The sequence below is a fragment of the Lagenorhynchus albirostris genome, chromosome 20 (assembly GCF_949774975.1).
Source record: "Lagenorhynchus albirostris chromosome 20, mLagAlb1.1, whole genome shotgun sequence".
Lineage (NCBI taxonomy): Eukaryota > Metazoa > Chordata > Mammalia > Artiodactyla > Delphinidae > Lagenorhynchus > Lagenorhynchus albirostris.
Window position 1 is genome coordinate 9,696,715 of NC_083114.1, and position 20,827 is coordinate 9,717,541.

Sequence of the window (20,827 nt, forward strand, 5' to 3'; positions counted from 1 at the left end):
TTACCTTCTGGTCATGACCCTTTGACAAAAGTGATTCATGAGTTTAAAAGAAATGCATGAGCTAAAGCTCGAAAGGTGTGAAGAGTGAGCTTAGAAGGTGGTGGGAGGACTGGGGGTGGGGAAGTAGCAGCTGGTTAGTAAGCCTGTATTTGAACCTTAAAGATGATTTCAGAAACTTGTTGTGCACATTACTTTTTGTTGCACAGAAAAGTGGAGGGAGAAGGGTGAAGTTAGTTCATTTGGGGGAGACAGGGGAGTATGGGGAAAGAGATGGAAGAAAGAGAATACGTTAGCTCCTTAAGTCTAGGAATGTCCATCATCCATCATCCTCCCCCAGTCCGCTCAATTTTGCCCTAAAAATGACTCTTCAGCCTGGCCCCCTTTCTCCCTTCCACTCTATTGTTCATCATCTCTCCTTGACTAGTTTTCATCTACAACAGCCGTGCCCCACTCCCTCCACCCTCCACACTGCCCAGAATTATCTTCCTAAAGGAGAAATCTCATCCTTTAGGAAGATTTTAAGCCACCCCTTGGCTTAAAAAAACCACTACTGGATCCATGTGTCCTCCTCCACGAGAGTCCCCTGTCTCACTCCTTTACCTGCTATACAATATCCTTCACACTCCTGTTCCAGCCATCCTCCTCAGCCTTATCTCTCCTGCCCTCTAACCCCATAGACACCTCAGAACAGGATGTGCCCCTTGCCTTTCTCTCTCTTTGGAAAACCCTTTCTCAACTTCTGCCCACCCTTCAGAAATATTGTCCTCAAATGTCCCCTCCTCTGGACAGCCTGCACTGCCTCCATCCCTCCCGCAGTCAAGCGCTGGGAGTCACTTTGTCTTCTGAGTCATACCTCTATTATAGCATTCCTAGAATCATAATACCTCTTTATATGTCTCCTCAACCATACGAGGAAGGCAGGGGCCATGTAAATTCATGTCTGGGTCCCCATCTCCTAGCATAGTGATTAGCACAAAATAGGCATGGATGGATGCAGGCGTGCATGAATGGATGTTAGCTTTGATGAACGGATGGAGAAGGGTGGTTAAGAGAAATGAGGAAAAGTAACCCTGCAAAGATCAAAGACAGACACCAGGGGGAGCTGACACACCACAATAAAGAAGCGGGAGGGCGGGCCAAAGACGGCTACAAGCTCTGGGGTGAGCGGGTGAGAGGCGCGCAATAGGCGAGCATCACGCAACTGGAGCCGTTCACCCACGTGTGCCTCTCCTCATCCTTCCTAGACTGTGCTTGAGCTCCTGCACCGCCCCCACCACCGCCTTCGCCTCCACCGCCACTGAGAAAGCAAACAAAGGGGAGGGGACCCCTGCAGGGTCCTGGATGCAGGGAACCAATCAGAGGGCTTTAATCTCTTGGAAGGCGGGCGCCTTCGTTTGAGGAGGCCAAATCAGTTCCTAAGCGGGTGCGGAGGGGCGGAGAGATGGGCGGGAAGAGCAGGGTGTAGGGACAGCGCGCGCCAGCGAGGGATGCTTCGGGAAGGGTGGGGCTGGAGTGCTGAGGGGAGCGGGTGGAGCCAATCACCGCGCGTGTCTGTGAAGAGAGGGCGGGCAGCGCCGTGCCGCGCGCGATCCGGGCTGACGCATCTGGCCCCGGTTCCCCAGGATCCGAGGCAGGGGGGGAAGGGAGGGGAGGGGGGAGTGGAGAAAGAGCGGGGGCGCGCGTGCGCAGTGGCGCGGGGAGGAGCAGGGACCTGGCAGCGGGCTAGGAGGCTGCGAGCTAGCCGCGAACCGGGCGGGCGGCGGGCGCGCGCACCATGGGGGAGAAACCCGGGACCAGGTAAGAGAGGTGGGGCCACGCAGCGGGACGTGGGCGGCGGCTCGGGGCGGGTGCCGGGACGGTCCCCAGACAGGAACCCGGGGGAGAGAATCCGGGGGTCGGACTCCTGGGTCCCTAGGGGACAGCCATCCGGGGCCGCACGCCTAGGTCCTCGGGGATGATGAGGGGAACGCATGCCACAGCCCATGCAGAAAGCGAGGGCTGAAGGCGATCAGGAAACCTGCATCTGGGTTCTCGCAGAGATGTGGGGGCCGGACGACTCCAGTACAGGCTGCGATGCAGGGGCGGAGGAGGGCGGAGCAGGTGGCCGGCCCCGAGGGGACGGGTATGGGCAGGCTGGATGCCAGGAGGGGATCCCCCCCCAGACTCGTTCCGAGCCACTGGAACGCCTCCTGTCCAGTAACCCACAGGCAGTCGGGCTGCCCCAACCTGTCCCAAGGCCGGGTGGCTCCGCTTCCAAACTTCTGCCTTCCCCCGGGTTGCTAGGAGCCACAGCTTCATCTTGGTGGAGCAGAGTGCTTGGCGACCCTCCCCGATTCTGGGCCTTACCCCTCTTCCCGGGGGTGAGGGGAAGCTGTGTCTGCCCTGGGCACGCCATCCACTCCCCGGATGTTTTCTGTGCAATCGAGGCTCCTTCCTTCCACTGACACCCCGAGTTCTCTTTTTTGGTCTCTAGCAAAATCCACTTCCTGTTGTGACCCAACACCCCCAAGGGGGCAGTGGGTGAACGCCTGAATCCCTGGAGAGCAGGAGCAAAAGAGGAAAAAGAGTGGGGCTATTTGCTTCTCTCCGGAGAGGATCAGGAATGGGGGCCTGGTTCTGGTCTGTCACTTGTTCTGCAAAAAAATTTTTACCAGCCCTACCACTCCCCACCCGTAGAGTAGGAAAGCATAGGTTTCTGAGCACCAAGTCAACTGATATTGGAGAGGTGATCGGAGGGAGGATTGGTGTCCTGGATTAGGGGTTAAACACAGAGAAAGGGGAAGTTGCTGACTTGAGGGAGGCCCCAGATTTCCGTTATGTGGTTCAGGGAGGGGGACGGATGGACCAAAGGGGGACTGCTGACTTGGCACAATTCCTCCCACCCCCATCAAATTCTGGGCCACAGGAAATGGAGAGAATAGCAGGAAGTGTGAAGGGGCATCTGCTTCTGCTGCCCCCTGCCCCCTCACTGGGTACCTCTCTGGTCATGCCTACCTCAGTATACACACTGCTCCTCCCTAGCCCGCAGGAGGCTGGCTGGGTTAGAATCTAAAGGGCAGGTGCCCTGCAGCTACTTCAGGGCAATTACCCCAGAGCCACACTCCAGTTGTCCAACGGATTGTGGCTGTCCCAACCCTCTGCCAGTACTCCTAATAGGAAGAAACACTAGGACAAAGAGGAAAACCAGAAGCAAAGGGGAGGGAGAGCTGGAGGATGCCACAGCAGTCAGCCCCCAAGTGGGGACAGGAGATAGGGTGCTTATCCTAGCTGCCACCTTACCAATGTTTGCTCTTCTTTATTAGATGGGGATACCTGGGGGCCTCCATACCCTATGCCTCATAGTCTTTGGATAGCTTGGCCTTCTGGGAAGAAGGGGCATGTGAAGTTGTTATAGCAAAAACTGGGGTGGTGGAGTTAGAGGAGGGATGGGCCACTTGGCAGGATTTCAATTTCTGCTACCTGGGGACCCTTCACAGATATCACTACGGAGGCAGAGTGGATTGGGAGGAGTAAGATGGTGCAGCAAAGAATAGGCCCACAGTGGCCAGGACACAGGGGTTGCCAGACACCTCCCTACCCTCCCAGCAATGGGGGGAGTCCAGGCTTTGATTGTTTCAGCAACTGGAAAGTGAATCTCCTTCACTCCAACAAACCTAATGCCAATAACAGAGGCAGGATAGTACAATAGTTTCGTGATGAAGAGCCAGAATAGCTGTTTGCACCCAAATTCCACCATTTACTCTCTGTGACCTTAGGTAAAATATTTGACCTCTTCTGTGCCTCAGTCTCCTCACCTGTAAAATAGGAACATTAGGATCTCCCATCATTGGGTTGCTAAGAGTGTTAAATGAGATAACACACATGAAATACTTGCAACAGTGCTGAGCATAGACCATTCATCCAATAAATGTTAGCCAGCATCCTCATGTTTGCCTCATGGCTGGTGCTGTGCTGGGGACACCCAAATTAATAAGGCCTCTGCTGTTCACAGTCCATCTGGTGAGATAGATGATACACAGCTAACTGCCCTTGCACGCTATCACACCATAGGTAAAGCATAAACAACATGTGACAGGAATCCCAAAAAAGGGAGTGACCAGAGTCTGGGCTGGATCTGCTTTCTAAAGGAGGTGATATCTGAGCTGGGCCTTGAAAGACAAATAAGCTTTTAAGCTGCTGAGATCAGAGATGGGGACAGTTGGAGGTTAATGGAGAGTAGGGTCACACTTAGGTACTGCCCATAATAGAAACCATTTTCGAGCCATCGCTCTTTCAAGTACTCCAGCTCTTGTGGGAGGTGGAGACCAGAGATGGAAAGAGAGTTAGGCCTTACACAGACACTACTGCAACCTGTCCATTCAGGTTCCCCTGGGGGAGGTCCTCTGGGAAGAGCCTGAGTGGTTCCTCTGGCTACCAGTGGCCACTGCCATGGGAGGAGGGGAACTACGGGGGATGGGGGGCATTGACATGGCAACCAGCTTTGAGGGGCTGCCATGCTGGGAGTATTAAGGACCTCTGGTTACCTTTCCTTCTGGGAAAAAGTGGGAACAGGTAGGGCTAGGTAAGGCCCCAAAGCCTCCAGGCAGGAATCTCGGGTGGCCTCTGCTTCTCAGGCTGGGAGGGACAAGGTCTTGGCACCGGGGTCCCTGCTGAGTCTGAGGGAGGCAGTGGGGTTTCCCTTTCTGTTTTGTCAGGGTCTTCAAGAAGTCGAGTCCCAACTGCAAGGTGAGTCTCCCACAGTGCTTCTCCCAACCCTCCCTGGGCCCTCACAAGGCCCAGCCTGCCCTAGACAGTCCCCAACCCCAAGCTCCCCACTTCCTGTGACAGCTAAGAGCCAACTTCCTTCCCTCCTGAAGCCCCTTGCCGCAAAGGCCTGAGCCAGCAACAGGGCTGGGTGGGGACAGGCTCAGTTCAGTTTGGGTCCCTAAGTGAGGCCAAGGGGGAGGGGCCAGAAGCTCACGCCTGGAGCCCTCTTAGGAGCCAACCCACGGGTGCCTGGGGCTGGGAACAGATAACATCCCCCCAAGCTATGCCTGTTTATCCCAGAAGTCCTTGAGGACATGCAGTGAGGCTAACTGCCTGCCTAGCGCCAGGTCCTCCTGGACCCACGCACACACAGTGTGCGTTCAGAAGTGCGAAAAGATATTAGGGAGCAGTTAAAAAGCCTCAAGATTGGCTAGTCCGGCAAAGCCCACCACTCTCCTCTTCCAACCCCACTGGGAGGAAACCAGGAGAAACTCCTTCAGATACCCCAGGCTGGGAAGACCAGGGTCAGGGCAGCCACTTCTGAGGGCTCTGAAGCCCTGCCACCCGCCTACCCATCTTCCCTGTGACCCCTCTGCATCCTCAGCTCACCGTGTACCTGGGCAAGCGGGACTTTGTAGATCACCTGGACAAAGTGGATCCTGTAGGTAAGTGTGCCCAGAAAGTGGCATCATGTGCCCCAAGAGGGGAGGAAGTTCCTGGGCCCAGGAATGGAGGAGAGGCCCTGACAGGAACTGAGCTCATGTGTCCCCTTCCCAGATGGCGTGGTGCTAGTGGACCCTGACTATTTGAAGGACCGCAAAGGTACTGGCCCTGAGTCCAGGGGCCCCAGGGGAGGGAGGGAAAGAGGGAGGTGGGGAAATGAAATGGGCTGGCATTGAGAGGGGCCCTGGGGAGACGGAGGGCCGAGGCGGAAGCCAGGAGTAGGATTCAGGCAGGTTTTATGCTGCTGAGGAAGGAGCAGCTGCTGCTAGGAGGTGAGGGGACTGTGGGAGGGGGGCTCCTGACCACCCTACCTTGCCCACCTTTGCCAGTGTTTGTGACCCTCACCTGTGCCTTCCGCTATGGCCGCGAAGACCTGGATGTGCTGGGCCTGTCCTTCCGCAAGGACCTGTTCATCGCCAACTACCAGGCCTTCCCCCCAACGCCCAACCCGCCCCGGCCCCCCACCCGCCTGCAGGACCGGCTGCTGAGGAAGCTGGGCAAGCATGCCCACCCCTTTTTTTTCACAGTGAGGACACCCCCACCCTCTGCAGAGCAAGGCGTCTGGGACTGTGTTGGGGGTGGGGTGGGGGGGGTGAGGCACCTGTTAAGGGCAGGTCTGGGAGAAACAGTGAGGAGGGACCCTAGAACCCCTGCTTCAGGGTCACCCTGCACTCAGGAAGCCCTTGCCTCTTTGCCTCCCCCCGGGGCCCTTTCCTTTTTCCTTTCTCTTCTCCAGGAGTCCTCCAACCTCTTAAGTTGAGATTGGGAGGAAGATTCCAGGGCTTTCTGGAAGAACTGAACTCTTTTCTTCTGCCACAGATACCCCAGAACCTGCCCTGCTCCGTCACCCTGCAGCCAGGCCCAGAGGACACAGGGAAGGTACGGGAGGAACAGGGTCCAGCAAGCGCCAGGGGACACACCGGGGGGTGGGAGGAGGCGTCAGGGTGGGACTAAGGATAGGGAAATGTCCCCGATGGCAGTGGGTGTATGGAATGGTCACTGTTCAGTTGCGACACCTCCTGCTCTTGACCTGCACAGCCCTGAGTAGAGGGGCTCATCTTGTGCAGCGAGGACCGAGCCTCTGCCGGGCCGGGCCTCGGGGAGGCAGAGGCGGAAGACCCAGGCCCTACGCTCCTCAGACCATGATGGGGCAAGAGTCCATGGCCAAGACGGGGAAGTGGGAAGGAAGTGAGTGGCGGCAGTGGCAGAGGCCTTGTGTAAGATGTGACCTTTTCTCCCCCTCCCAAGGCCTGTGGGGTAGACTTTGAGATTCGAGCCTTCTGTGCCAAATCACTAGAAGAGAAAAGCCACAAAAGGTGAGAGAAGCAACCTCCCCTCAGGTCTGACCATTCCCTCTGGGTCCCAGGAGCCCCAGGCCCCTGTGGGAGGCGGGAGCCAGTGTCTGGGCATCTGAGGACTGACCCTCTCACCCCTCATCTCTGCCCCCAGGAACTCCGTGCGTCTGGTGATCCGAAAGGTGCAGTTTGCCCCAGAGAAACCTGGCCCCCAGCCTTCGGCTGAAACCACACGCCACTTCCTCATGTCTGACCGGTCCCTCCACCTTGAGGCTTCCCTGGACAAGGAGGTGGGGTGGGGACCCAGCTGCTGCAGACCTGGGGGGGAGGGGTGAAGCCACATGTCAGGATGGTGTTTTTAAAGGAGGCCACCTTAGCTGGGGGTGGGCTTGGGTTTAGAGGGAGGAGGCCTAGCAACGTGTGTGTGTGTGTGTGTGTGTGCGTGTGTGTGTGTGTGTGTGTGTGTGTGTGTGTGTGTGTGTGTGTGTGTGTGTGTGTGTGTGTGTGTGTGTGTGTGTGTGTGTGTGTGTGTCAGGGGGCACACTAATAATGGGACCAGTGAAAAAAGATCCGATTAACCTGACCCCCCTACTCAAAAGCTGTACTACCATGGGGAGCCCCTCAATGTCAATGTCCACGTCACCAACAACTCCACCAAGACTGTCAAGAAGATCAAAGTCTCTGGTAGGACATGGGGGTTGGAAAAGTGTCTTAGGGGAGGGAGTTGCTGCAAATGTGGCCTCAGGCATCAGCGCAGCCCCAGGACATAGCCCAGTGGGGAGACCCGAGGGGCTCAAAGGACTCAGGCTGTCTGTCCCAGGATGAGATGGGGGTGAGGGTTACTGCTAGGGGGAGGGTGCGGGTCATCAGAGGGGCCGGGGCCCTTGCCTGGGTCTGGAGTTGGCGGGGGGGGGCTGCCGGCACTCCATGCGGAGCTGCTTGGCCCTACCCCACCCCACAGTGAGACAGTACGCCGACATCTGCCTCTTCAGCACCGCCCAGTACAAGTGTCCTGTGGCTCAGATCGAACAAGAGTGAGTAGCACAACAGCCCTGGGTCCCAACCTCAGGGGGCAAGAGCAGGCCCAGGGAACGTGAGGTTGGGGGGCAATTCTTCCCGAACTGTCTCCACTTACAAGGGCATTCCCTCCAGCTGAGTGGCTCTGAGCTGCTCATTTTATTGAGCAGGTCGAGCCAAAACCTCCTCCCTGTGACCTGTGCCCAAAGAGGGCAGGGGCTAGTGACCGGGGAGAAGCTGCTGGGGGTGGGAGCTGCCCTCTGACCCCATCTGCGCCCCCAGAGTCTCGCTCTCTTGTCCCCATCCCCCAGTGACCAGGTGTCGCCCAGTTCCACGTTCTGTAAGGTGTACACCATAACCCCCCTGCTCAGCAACAACCGGGAGAAGCGCGGTCTCGCCCTGGACGGGAAGCTCAAGCACGAGGACACCAACCTGGCATCCAGCACCATGTGAGGGGGGGCTGGGGGAGGGGAGTCCTGCAGCACAGGAGACAGACACTCGTTCCACGCCAGGTGTGTGCCAGGCTCTATCGGTGAACAGAACAGACCCAAAACATCTCTTACATTCTCGGAGACGGAGGCCAGACAGATCAGATAAATGGCAAAATATAAGGCATGTTCAGTCATAGGTGTTGAGGAGAAAAAGCAAGGCAGAGAAAGGAGATATAAAGCCGCGGGGGGGGGGGGTGTAATCCAGAGGTGAATTCTGAGGAAAGATATAAAGGAAGTAGGTACTGTGGATGCGCAGGGGAAGAGCGCTCCGGGCAGAGGGTACTACAGGCACAAAGACGCGGAGGCAGACGGCCCCGTGTGTCTGAGGCGGCAGGAGGGGCCGCAGAGCCACTGCTGGCCTCTGCAGGCCCCGAGCCCCTCGGAACAGCTCCGCCAAGGGTGGGCTGGATTTCACCCACACTGGCGCCTCTGTACACGACCACACACAGCAGGCCTTGAGGCCAGCGTGGGAGCAGGAAGTGAGGTCAGAGGGCTAATGGAGAGCAAGACAGTGCAGGGCTGCTGGGTCACAAGGACTTGGGCTTTTACTGGAGAGAACTGAGAAGATGAGAGGAAGGATGCAGCCGGGTACCTTACACAGGACCAACCTAGGGTGCAGGGCAAGGGGCTCTGGTCCAACTCCTCCTCCCACTTGCAGCGTTAAGGAGGGTGCCAACAAGGAGGTGCTGGGAATCCTGGTGTCCTACAGGGTCAAGGTGAAGCTGGTGGTGTCTCGAGGCGGGTGAGTGCTGGGGTGGGGCGGTGGCGCAGGGCTTTCCTCTGGCGCTGCAGTGTCATCTCATCACCGTGCCTCTCTCTCTCCCCAGGGATGTCTCCGTGGAACTGCCTTTTGTTCTTATGCACCCCAAACCCCATGACCACATCACCCTCCCCAGACCCCAGTCAGGTGAGCTTGCCACCCGCCCAAGCCCCACAAGGGAAGGCCTGAAGCAAGGCCAGTGGAGGAAAAAGCCGGTCCTTTCAGCAACCCCCCACCCCCCCACTCTCCTCCTCCCCTCAGCTGCTCCTGAAACAGATGCCCCTGTGGACACCAACCTCATTGAATTTGATACCAAGTAAGAGACTCACCCCCTACCTTCCTAGCTTTGACTCTCTTTGGATAGAGATTCCTGTAACGTTCAAACCTACCCTCTGCCCCTCATTGTTTTTCTCTTGGGGGAGGGATGGTTGAAGCATCCAATCGAGAGGGCTTAGCCATGTGAGCTGCCAATTACCTCCCCTTCTCTGTCCCTTCTTGCAAATACCTCCAGCCCCGCGGCTGCCCCAGCACCTCTGTCTCCGGGAGGGGTGTGGGAGGTGGAGAAGGAGGGCTGGAGCCCTCGCCTCACCCCTCCTCTCCACCACCAAGCTATGCCACAGATGACGACATCGTGTTTGAGGACTTTGCCCGGCTTCGGCTGAAGGGGATGAAGGACGAGGACTACGACGACCAGTTCTGCTAGGAAACGGGGCTGGAAGAAGGGCGTGGATGGTGCTGGGAGACGTAGGGGCAGGACCAAGACCCCCACTATCACCGGGGGGGATCCCAGCCTCTCGTCCTTTCCCCTCCACCCAGCGGCTTCCTCAACCAACCCTCCCCTCCCTCCCTCCCCTATCCCCCACCAGATACACACTGGACCCATCTCTTGTGGATCGTGGGCATTAATTTTTTGAATACAGCTGTGCTTCCCCAGGCCCCCAGTGGGTGGCAAGCTGGGTTTGTACCTAAATGTTTTGGAGGGGGACACTGAAGAGGACAGTAGGGAAAGGGCGGAGGGAAGAGCTCCCACATTCAACCTCACACCAACACCCCCTCCTGTCACTATCTCTGCCTCCCATTCCTTCAGGATGAGACCCTTTGGGGGGCAAGGCCAGTTCTTTGCTTCTGAGCATAAAGAAGAAAATAAACCTTTTAATAGGCACAAGCGTGTGTGTTTTCTATGCAGCAGTTAAGGAGCACATAGTGTGCGTACCCATGACTGTTAGCTGTGAGTGAGGACGCAGTCTCTTCTCTGCACCCACGTGGCACCTGGCCGGCCCATAGGCTGTCAGTAAACGTTTACTGAATGGTTGAGCTGTACCTGAGCTCCAAGGTCAACATGGAAACTTGATTTGGTCAGTCCCAACTCAAAGGTACAGTTTGGTAAAGCCACAAAGTAAACTCACTCATTTACAGAGGGAATAATAACTCACTTCCCTGCAGACTAGATGTTCTTGGGAGGTGCGCAGGGCAGGCCATTCCCTGTTGCAGCTGACACACACGACTGCATGGTGACCTGTCGTGACCAACTGTGTGCATTTCCACTGCTCTTTATGGTTGCTCAAGCTGTCCACTCCTGGGGCTCGGCGGCACCATGGCTGCAGGCAGAAGCCACACGACACACATCTCTGTGGAGCCTGGTCCTTACGCTGTAACACAGACACCGAGGCTTTGGGCAGCCAAAGGGAGTCATGCTGCTGTGGACAAGTCCAAGAAGCTACATCCTACTGCTGCTCCTCTGACATCCATCAGGGACTCCCAGAGGCTTGGCCGAAGCCCCAGGCTAGGCTGGAGGGAGTTAGCAGTACTCCACTGACATCCCTCACCCCACCACCCACTCCCATTCCTGCAGCCCAACGTTTCTCCTTTTTCTCTTAAGGCTCATTCATTCATTCCATGAACAATCTTGATTTAAACCCCTATTATGTGCCAGGCATAGTATAGGGTTGGCAGTGACCGAAGCAAACATTAAATCATTGCAGTATCTGTGCTCCAAAGGAGAAATGCAGGAGCTAGGGAGTTCTGATCTAGGCTAGGGCTGGAAGAAGATTTCACTGGAGGTAGTGACCTTTGAGCAGAGTACTGGAAGATGAGGAGGAGTTCCAGTATCCCAGGCAAAAGTAACACCACGGGGCTTCCCTGGTGGCGCAGTGGTTGAGAGTCTGCCTGCCGATGCAGGGGACACGAGTTCGTGCCCCGGTCCGGGAAGATCCCACATGCCGCGGAGCGGCTGGGCCCGTGAGCCATGGCCGCTGAGCCTGCGCGTCCAGAGCCTGTGCTCCGCAACGGGAGAGGCCACAACAGTGAGAGGCCCGCGTACCGCAAAAAAAAAAAAAAAAAAAAGTAACACCACGTGTGAAGGCAGAAGGGAACAGAGCACATTTCAGAGACTGAAAGAGGCCAGAGGGACTGGGACAGAGACAGCCAGTGGCAAAGTAGTTCCAGATGAGGCTGGTGAGGCAAATGGAGCCACTCATACAGGCCTTTAGTCTATGTTACGGCTCATGACATCTAATTAAATCATGATTTACCCACAGGCTTTAAGTGCTGCCAAAATGCCAATGACCTTGCTTACCTCTCCACAGCAGCAGCCTACCCTGCACGCCCTGGTCTTCTTCATGTGAAGGGACCGTCATCATCCCTCTGACAACCACGAACCTGCTCCTTGACCTCTGAGCTCTTGGCCCGTGGATCTCAAACTTTTTCAGGTGAATCAGAATCCTCTGGGGTACGCGATAAACACACAGTCCCAGGCTTCTACCTTCCCCAATTCTGATTCAGTCGATCCCAGGAAGAATCCATGAATCGGGATTGTGAATTAGCACACGCTTTGAGAAACAATGCCTTTTTTCTTTTAGCTTTTCACGTTTTTAATGTTTTTAAGTAAAACAAGCACATGGCTTAAAAAAAAAAAATCTCAACAGTAAAGAGTGAACAGAAGGCTCCCTCATGCCCCTGATCCCCAGCCTCCCATTTCTCATTCCCAGAGGCGATCATTATTAGCAGTTCCTTGATCACTCTTCCAAAGACATTCTTCAGACACAGTCATATACATATGAACATATTTCCCCCTTATTTTAAATACAGATAGTTGCACACCCTTCTCCACCTTGCTTTTTTCCCTTAATAATGCAGCTAGGAGAACATTCCTTTAGCAATCCACATAGATCTACCTCATTCTTTTAAAGAGTTGCCTAGGGGCTTCCCTGGTAGCGCAGTGGTTAAGAATCCACCTGCCAATGCAGGAGTCACGGGTTCGAGCCCTGGTCCGGTTAGATCCCACTTAGCCGCGGAGCAGCTAAGCCCGTGCACCACAACTACTGAGCCTGCGCTCTAGAGCTCGCGAACCACAACTACTGACCCGCGTGCCACAACTACTGAAGCCTGTGCGCGCCTAGAGCCTGTGCTCCACGACAAGAGAAGCCACCACAATGAGAAGCCCGCACACCGCAATGAAGAGTAGCCCCCGCTCGCCGCAACTAGAGGAAGCCTGCACGCAGCAACGAAGACTCAATGCAGCCAAAAATAAATAAATAAAATAAATATATTTTTTAAAAAGAGTTGCCTAACTTTCCATTGCCTAGATGTCATTTACTTTTACCAATTTTCTATCGATGGACATGAAGGATGTCCACTCTTGCTAATTCAAACAGTATTACAATAATTATCCTTGAGGATATGTCTTTTTGCACATGCAAAGTGCGTTTGTAGGACAAACTCTTAAAAGTAGAATTGGTGGAGGAATTCCCTGGCAGTCCAGTGGTTAGGACTCCCTGTTTTCACTGCCAAGGCCCTGGGTTCAGTCCCTGGTCAGGGAACTAAGATCCCACAAACCACCACGTGGTCAAAAAAAAAAGTAGAATTGGTGGGTCAAAGAGGGTAAGCATCACTACTGTATATAAAATAGATAACCAACAGGACCTACTGTGTAGCACAGGGAACTACACTCAACATCTTGTAATAACCTATAATGGAAAAGAATCTGAAAAAGTATATATATATAAAAGTATCCGGCTGGCCAGAAAGGTCGTTTGGGTTTTTCTGTAAGATGTTACAGAGGTCGTTCGGGTTTTTCCACAATATGTTACAGAACATCTTATGTAACACCTTACGGAAAAACCCGGACGACCTTTTTGGCCAACCCAACATATAAATATAAAAGTATACAGGGACTTCCCTGGTGGTCCAGCGGTTAAGACTCCACACTTCCACTGCAGGGGGCATGGATTCGATCCCTGGTTGGGGAACTAAGATCCCACAGAGTGTGGCCAAAAAAAAAAAAAGTATATATGTAAAAAGTATATATATATATATATATATATATATATATATATATATATATATATATATAAAAGTATACATATAACTGAATCACTTTGCTGTACACCTAAAACTAACACATTATAAATCGACTATACTTCAATAAAAACTTTTTTAAAAAATGAGAAAAAAAAGGGTGAGCGCCTTTTTCATTACTGCCAATCAAGCACATGACATGGTATCACCCTAGTTTTAATTTGCATCTCTTTGATCGTGAGTGAGGATGAACCCGATTTACTGGGTTGATGTTGTTTTTCTAAAAGTACCCTAAGAACTCTTTATATAGTAAAGCAATTAACCCTTTGTCATTTATTTTGCTCATATTTGTCCCGCTTTGTCTTCTGAATTTGTTCCTAGCTTTTTTTTTCTTTTCTTTTTACTGAGGTAAAATTCATATAACATAAAGTTAACCATTTTATTTATTTTATTTATTTATTTTTGCCGCGTTGGGTCTTCGTTGCTATGCATGGGCTTTCTCTAGTGGCGGCGAGCAGGGGCTACTCTTCGTTGCGGTGCGCAGGCTTCTCGTGGCGGCTTCTCTTGTTGCAGAGCACAGGCTCTAGGTGCACGGGCTTCAGTAGTTGTGGCACAAGGGATCAGTACTTGCAGCACGTGGGCTCAGTAGTTGTGGTTTATGGGCTCTAGAGCACAGGCTCCATAGTTGTGGCTCACGTGCTTAGTGGCTCCGCGGCACGTGGGATCTTCCCGGACCGGTGTCCCCTGCACTGGCAGGCGGATTCTTAAGCACTGTGCCGCCAGGAAAGTCCCAAGTTAACCATTTTAAAGTGTAAAATTCGGTGGCACTTAGTTCATGCAAAATGTTGTGCAACCATCACTTCTAGCTTCAAAGTATTTTGCTTCTGGTATTTTTAATAATTCATAATTTTTATACTTAATATGTAGTCAATTATAATCACTTTGTTTTTAATGACTTCTTGGTTTTTTGTCACCAAGCTCTTGGCTCTTCTGTTTTCTCGCAATTTAACACTTGCTTTTCTTTCCAGACTAAACTTCAGGATCATCACATCAACCACTATCTCATCAGCACCGTCAACTGTTCCTCCTTTCACAAAACCTGCTCTCAAACCCCACTCCTGGCTCTAACCACCACCCCGCCCTTGTCCCCTCCAACAAGGGGCTGCTGAGGCACTGCCAGAGAAAAATCACACAACCACATATTTACTCATTCATCCAACAAATCTTTTTAACGCATCCTAGGTGCCAACACCGTGCTAGGCGCCGGGTACGGATTTGGGCCACTACAAACCTATGGCCTTTAACCTCAGCTGGGCCCTCAACACCTGATAACCCCCTGTCCCCCTCCACGTCCCTGGTCACCTCCTATTCCTGCTCCCATCCAACTCACTAATTTTCTAAACCTTCCTCACATTCAGAGTGACTTCTCCCGCTCTTCACAGAGATTAGTCTCTGAGGGATGAATGATTTTTAATTCCCACCTCCTACCGACAAGCAAGCACCGACATCGACACCGTTTCTCCTACACAACCAAGGCTAAGGTGCCGCCTCCAGGTCGAAGCTAATCCCTCCACCTGTGCTCAGATTGCTCCCCCTCCCACCTCCTCTGAGACCTTGATTCATCAAACCGCCCCCATCTCTTCAAACTCTGCCTCTCTCTACTGGTTCTTCCTCCATGGTAAACAGACCCGTGCAAGTCTCTTCTGTTAAAGGAAGAAAGGGAGAGAGGAAGGAAGGCAGGGAGGGAAGGAGGGAAAAAGGGAGGGATAAAGGCAGGAAACCAAAGAAAACACACTCCTCCACACTCAGGGCTCTTTCACAGTCAAGTCTATCTCCTCTCTCGCTTTTCATGTTTATTTAATTTTTATTTTCAAAGTTGTATATCCACATAGTTGAAGGAGTCAGATACGACTACAAGGGCTATTACAAGAAAAAGTAAACTCCTTCCCCCTGCAATTTCCTTCCCCTCAGAGGCAATTACTTTCACCTCCGTTCGATGTTTCTTTTGGCATTTACCTCCATCTCTAAACAACATGCTTGTTTTGCTACTTCTTGATTTTTGTTTTAAGCATTGTCTATGGGCTTCCTGCCATGTAAGGTGAAGCCTGAGCGCCCTTTCGCCCCCCTGCCCCGACATGGGAAGCTCTCCCAAAGGAATTCTATCAATCGGGGTTAGATCAACATCCAGGATTTATTGCAAATGTTATCCATAGCTGCGTCATGTGGTCTATTATGATTACCTTTCTCTTCTTGCACAACTGTTTTCCCTGAATAGCTATCATTTTTAAAATTTGCTTATTCTCTGATTTATCACTAATTCTGCTCTATACTCTCCTCCAAAAATCTGGGTATCCTCTCAATTCATTCAAAACAAAACAGATGTTATCTCTTCCAACTCCTAAAAAATCTCTCTCCAGGAGCCTTCTGACTAGAGTCTAATTCTAGTCACCTCCTGAGAAGGGTACTTGGAAGAGAAACTTGAGACCTTGTACATATCAAAATGTCCTTATTCTATCTTCATTATTGATAGTTGGGCTGTTGTGAGAGTCTAGATATCCCCTAAAACCTATTCTGCCACGGTGCTAGAACAATAGCTAGCCACCTAGGTAAGGACTGGATTTCCCAGAACCCCGGAGCTGGTAAGACCACATGACTGGGTTTTCTTCAAAGGAATGTGAGTAGAAATTATATGTGCCACTCCCTAGCCAGACCTCCGAGACAGGTGTGCCTCCTCCATATTTACTCTTCTGCCTTCCTGCCAGCTGCAGCCCACGGAGGGCAGCAACCCAGTTTTGACGTTGCACACAGCAATGTCCCAGAGCAAAGCAGCGTTTCTCAAAGTTTACTGTGCATACAGATCACCTGGAAGGGAAAAGCAGTGTTTCTCAAAGTATACTGTGTATACAGATCCCCTGGGATCTTCAAACACAGATACTGATGCAGTGGGTCTGTGGTGGGGCCTGAGATCCTGCATTTCTAAAAAGCATCTAGGTAATGCCAATGCTGTGGCCTGAAGACCATACTTTTGAGCATAAGAGCCTAAAGGATGGCAGAGCTGCACTGCTTGCTAGCCTTGGTCTCGGTCTGATTTGTGGAGCACATTGAACTACCCACACCAAACTGTTTTCTGAGAAAAAGTTAAGTTCTATTTGGTTGAGCCACTGCATTTTTAGCCTTCACCCTACTACAGCTGGAGTACAGAACTCCACATTGGAAATCACTTTCCCCAAAAACGTTGAAGGCTCCACTGGTGAGCACTGGTTGAACACTCCACTGGTGTGGAGTGTTAGTAGTCAGAGGATCAAGGCCATTCTGATTGCTGGTCTATTTTCTCTCTGGAAGCTTCTGCAAGACCCTTTTCTGTGAGACTAGTGTTCTGATATTTCACGAGGTGCCTTGATGCTGGGCACTTAATGGGTCCTTTTCATCTAGAAACACAAGTCCTTTCTTCCCTTTGTTCTCAGAGAATTTAAGCCCCCTGGACTGATTCTCTAATTTTCTCACATCATCTTTCCTATATGCCATCTTCTTTCTTTTGCTTTACTTGCTGGGAGAGTGCTTCAATTTCTCTTTCAACCCTTTTGCTCAATTTTTCATTCTTTCCCTCATGGTTTTATTTTTCAAGTGTGTTTTCTTGGATTCAATCCTTTATTATAGTATCTCTGACCTAAGCACGTCAATATTTTTTTTTCCTTAAGTTTTACTCTATGTCATCGAAGGTGGGGTTTTTTTGGTTTGTTTGGGGGTTTTTTTCTGTTTATTTTGGTCTCTGCCTTCCATGTTAGAAAGTTTCTGCAAACATCTAGAAATCTTTTGTCTGCTCATTTTAAGGGTGACATGCTAAGAAGTTGACTAGAAGATCTGTGGACACAGTTGGGACTTATCAACTGTGGGTTTCACTATGGGGTGATCCAGCTAACTGCTTTGCTGGAGAACCCCTGATGTTAATACTCTTAGATCTTTCCTCTGAATAGTCAAATTCCCCAGATGAGAGTCTTCCAGTCTCTGACCTGGAAGGTAAAACCCTGGTTGCCAGAGTTCTAGAAACCACCATTCAGTAAATAAACTTTCACTCAATCTGTTTTAAATACAGTCATGCCCAGGTGCCCTCCATGCCAAATACTCTCTGGTTTCCATCTCCAACCAAGAAACCTCCAGCAATCTGATGAGTTGGGGGTGAGTAGCTGCCAGGAGATATGAGGATATAAAGGAGGAGACAGGGGGGTCTAACTACTTCAAATAATCCTCCTAATTTTAGTACTACCTACAGCCCAGCTGTACTGTGATGCCCCTGATTTAAGGGTAAATCAACTTGCTTCTAAGCCAATCAACTATATTTCAATAAAAAATTAAATTAAATTTTAAAAGAGTTGCTTCTAAGGTTTCTTCACTGCTGGCTTAATTACTTCACTGCTAAATCAGTTACCACACACCCTTCTGTCTTGCAGTTTCTATCTAAAGTTTTGCTATTAACTCCTCTCTCTCCTTGACTCCTTTCTAAAATCCCCTTATTGCTATCTTCCTAGGATTTAGTAAAGGAGTGAAGTTAAACGCTAGATCTCTCAAGTTTAACTGAAAGTCTCCACTCGTTTGCTAACTCTGTGCAAACTGGCTTCATTCTCAATCTTCCATAAACTGTCAATATTGATCTTTCCTAAAAGGTACAGCTGGTCAGAATACACTTCTTGAAAATCCTTCAAAGGCTCCCAAATGCTTTCAAAATAAAGTCCAAATTCCTTAGCTTGCAAGCCATTTCCTGATCTGGTTCCCCACTCCAGTCTCCCCAGTCACACCTATCCACCACCACACTGCGTTCACTCCAGTCAAACTGAACCCCTTGCTGGACTTCCAATGTGTAAGCCCCCTCACACCACCATGCGCTTGCCTGTGCCTTCCCCTTTTCCACTCCAAGCTCTCATCCACCTGGTTAAGCCTTCAGATTCAGTTCAAGCAGGATTTCCTCCCAGAATCCTTTCTCTGTGTTCCCAGAGACACACCCTGGGCGTAGCCCTAACGAAACATTTATCCCACTATCACGTGAGAGTCCACCTCACTCACCTTTGTATCCCCAGAGCCAACCACATTAACAGGCGATCAGAGAGAGAAAAGGCTGATAGGAGCCAGCTTCTCAGAATATACTGACAGTCCGTGTTTCAGGGCTCCCATTCAGAGGGAATCGCTAGGGCGAATAAGGTCACACTCACCAAGTCCGGCTTTCCCCAGGCTCCGATAGGTGGCGGAGTGGGATAGGCAAACACAGGGTCCATGGCTGTCCAGTCTGTAACACCCCAGCGCTCCCACCATCATCACCTAGCACCCAGCAGACGCTCACTAAATTCTTGTAGAAGAAATTAAACACAGACCACAAGACAGTGTCGTAAAGGTGGACAGGTTTGAAGGGCGTGAATATTTCGATATTGCCTCTTACCACAGGTGGTCACGCGGTGGTGGCGCAGACCTGGGCATGCGCAGGAGACCCTGGGAGTTGTAGTTCACCAGGTGAACCGAGAAGGCGAGACGGTGCTGAGCATTCCGGGAACTGTAGTGTTAGCTAAGGGGCGCGCTCTGCGCGGGCGCAAACCGACAGCCATTTCCGGGCACTTTTCCGCAGCATTTCGCAAAAGGAGAGAATCCCGGAGTAACGATGGCTACCTACAGCTTGGCGAACGAGCGATTACGCGCCCTGGAAGACATCGAACGGGAAATTGGAGCCATTCTTCAGAATGCAGGTTCGGGCTACGACGACCAGAGGAGGAGCGGCAGCGAGAGCGTGAGCTAGACCGACCGTGCGCACATGCGCCGACCGGTGACTGGGAGTGGGGTTGGGAGGGATCCTAAGTGGGTGCAGGGGTGGGTGGGGCTGGCTCTGGGGCGCGGCTATACTGGCAGTCTCCGGAGAGCCCCGCCCACTCTCCACCCCGGCAGGTACAGTGATCTTGGAACTTTCCAAGGAAAAAACCAATGAGCGGCTCCTAGACCGACAGGCAGCCGCTTTCACCGCGTCGGTGCAGCACGTGGAGGCGGAGCTGTCGGCTCAGATCCGCTATCTCACTCAGGTGTGTGTGTGTGTGTGTGTGTGTGTGTGTGTTGGAACGTCCTACGCGTGTGTGTGTGTCTTGGACCGTGCAACACGCCCAGCTCACTGCCTTAGCCTTAGCCTTAGCCTTAGCCTTCAGGAGTCCCGGGCAGAGCTTTGGTCTCGGGAGCTAAGCAAGACCAGCCCTACCCAGCAGGCCAGTTGACCCTGGCAGGACCCCTCCCTTCCAGGGTAGGTTTCCTTTGTCACTGAGTTGCATCACATGAGCCACTGGATGGTGAAGTCCTGGGAGAGGGTGTGTAAACAATACGAAAGCCACAGGATATGCTCTTAGAAACTTGACCAGACCTCAAGGGTATGGAGCCCCAGATGGCTACCTCCTGAGAAAAGGAACAGGATTGGAAGAGTTCTGAGGTCATTATAACAGCAACTACCATTTACTAAACTTTTACAGTGTGCCACTCTGCATTATCTAATCCTATAACAACTCCAGAAAGTAGTTAGTTACTGTCATCCCCATTTTACAGATGAGGTTAACAGAAATTCAGTGATATGCCCTAGGTAATCCAGCTAACCAAGTGGCATAGCAAATTCAGACTCAGGGAAGAAATGAGGCAAGAGACCTGATGCCTGGTTGGGGAGATGGGAAAGGGGAAGGGTGCTTCTTTGATCAATCTAAATGTCCTGTAGGTGGCCACAGGGCAGCCCCATGAGGGCTCCAGCTACTCTTCGAGGAAGGACTGTCAGATGGCCCTGAAGCGAGTGGACTATGCTCGTCTCAAGCTCAGTGAGGTGGCTCGAACCTGTGAGCAGATGCTGGAAAACTAGGCCAAGCGGGTGAAAAGCTTGGAAGGAGAGCTCCACCTGCACCCCAGGACAGAACCTGGAGAGCATGGGCTGCCCCGTACATGTGCTGCTGGTCAGAAGCCATGAGGACGAAGGCACAAGAGGCGGGAATGGAGAACCTTAAAGACCAAGCCCATGCCTGGCTGTGCCCTGGCTCCTCTTGCCATGCACTTCACCGAGCACTGACAAACTCAGGACAGGAGACAGAGACTCAAGACACCCAATCCACTTCCTCAGGTCCCTGCCCCAGGTAGACTTGGACCAATGAAGACACATTTTTGTTCACTGGAAAAGATAAAATGAGAACTAAGGGTTTTGATAATAAAAACAGTAACACTAAAAACAAGGAGCTCAGACTCTCATTGGGGCATATATGGGTGATGTAAGGGGTTGAGGAAGTAAAACCAGGCTGTATGGCAGCTGGTGCGGAGGGAGGGTGGGAAAGTGGAAGAGGGCTGAAGTTGGGGAGGAACACTGCTGTGGTGTGAAGAGACAAGGACAAGGACAAGACACAAGGGACTTGGGACAAGGAGGTTGGCAGGGATTGGGGGATGCGCTGAGGGGGAAGGTGTCAGGTGGCCATCAGCAGAGAAGCTGAAGCCAGGAATCATGGTAA

At 52.0% G+C, this 20,827-nt stretch overlaps 3 protein-coding genes across 10 annotated transcripts in view; 2 read left to right on the forward strand and 1 right to left on the reverse strand.

The window, feature by feature from the left end:
- The window catches only part of PELP1 (proline, glutamate and leucine rich protein 1), a 46,026-nt gene extending 26,902 nt beyond the window's left edge, over positions 1-19,124 (reverse strand). For 2 of the 3 annotated variants that reach the window (XM_060132995.1, XM_060132997.1), the window contains exon 1: positions 18,757-19,124. Coding sequence is in view for 1 of the 3 variants with exons in the window: in XM_060132993.1 (XP_059988976.1) it covers positions 18,533-18,595 (63 nt within the window). In the remaining 2 variants the exon portion in view is untranslated. Of the gene's footprint in view, positions 1-18,532; positions 18,684-18,756 lie in introns of those variants that run through there. The other variant, XM_060132993.1, reaches the window with a different exon arrangement.
- On the forward strand, positions 1,691-10,197 carry ARRB2 (arrestin beta 2). Of its 4 annotated transcripts, none has more exons than XM_060133004.1 (15): positions 1,691-1,797; positions 4,695-4,725; positions 5,351-5,411; positions 5,524-5,568; positions 5,799-5,995; positions 6,289-6,348; positions 6,718-6,785; positions 6,919-7,054; positions 7,364-7,448; positions 7,726-7,798; positions 8,093-8,230; positions 8,931-9,014; positions 9,100-9,179; positions 9,258-9,348; positions 9,544-10,197. In XM_060133004.1, the coding sequence occupies exons 1-15, from the start codon at positions 1,775-1,777 to the stop codon at positions 9,692-9,694; spliced, it is 1,323 nt and encodes a 440-aa protein (XP_059988987.1). In that variant the 5' UTR covers positions 1,691-1,774; the 3' UTR covers positions 9,695-10,197. The 4 variants fall into 4 exon arrangements, with proteins under 4 accessions (XP_059988987.1, XP_059988988.1, XP_059988989.1 ...); XM_060133005.1 differs by having other exon boundaries at positions 1,729-1,797; positions 9,294-9,348; XM_060133006.1 differs by having other exon boundaries at positions 1,730-1,797; positions 9,642-10,197.
- On the forward strand, positions 10,230-20,541 carry MED11 (mediator complex subunit 11). Of its 3 annotated transcripts, XM_060133009.1 has the most exons (5): positions 10,230-10,365; positions 11,618-11,740; positions 18,940-19,057; positions 19,254-19,384; positions 20,056-20,541. In XM_060133009.1, the coding sequence occupies exons 3-5, from the start codon at positions 18,973-18,975 to the stop codon at positions 20,191-20,193; spliced, it is 354 nt and encodes a 117-aa protein (XP_059988992.1). In that variant the 5' UTR covers positions 10,230-10,365; positions 11,618-11,740; positions 18,940-18,972; the 3' UTR covers positions 20,194-20,541. The 3 variants fall into 3 exon arrangements, with proteins under 3 accessions (XP_059988992.1, XP_059988991.1, XP_059988993.1); XM_060133008.1 differs by lacking the exons at positions 10,230-10,365; positions 11,618-11,740 and adding an exon at positions 14,681-15,006; XM_060133010.1 differs by lacking the exons at positions 10,230-10,365; positions 11,618-11,740 and adding an exon at positions 18,468-18,827.
- Positions 20,542-20,827: the final 286 nt, after the last annotated feature.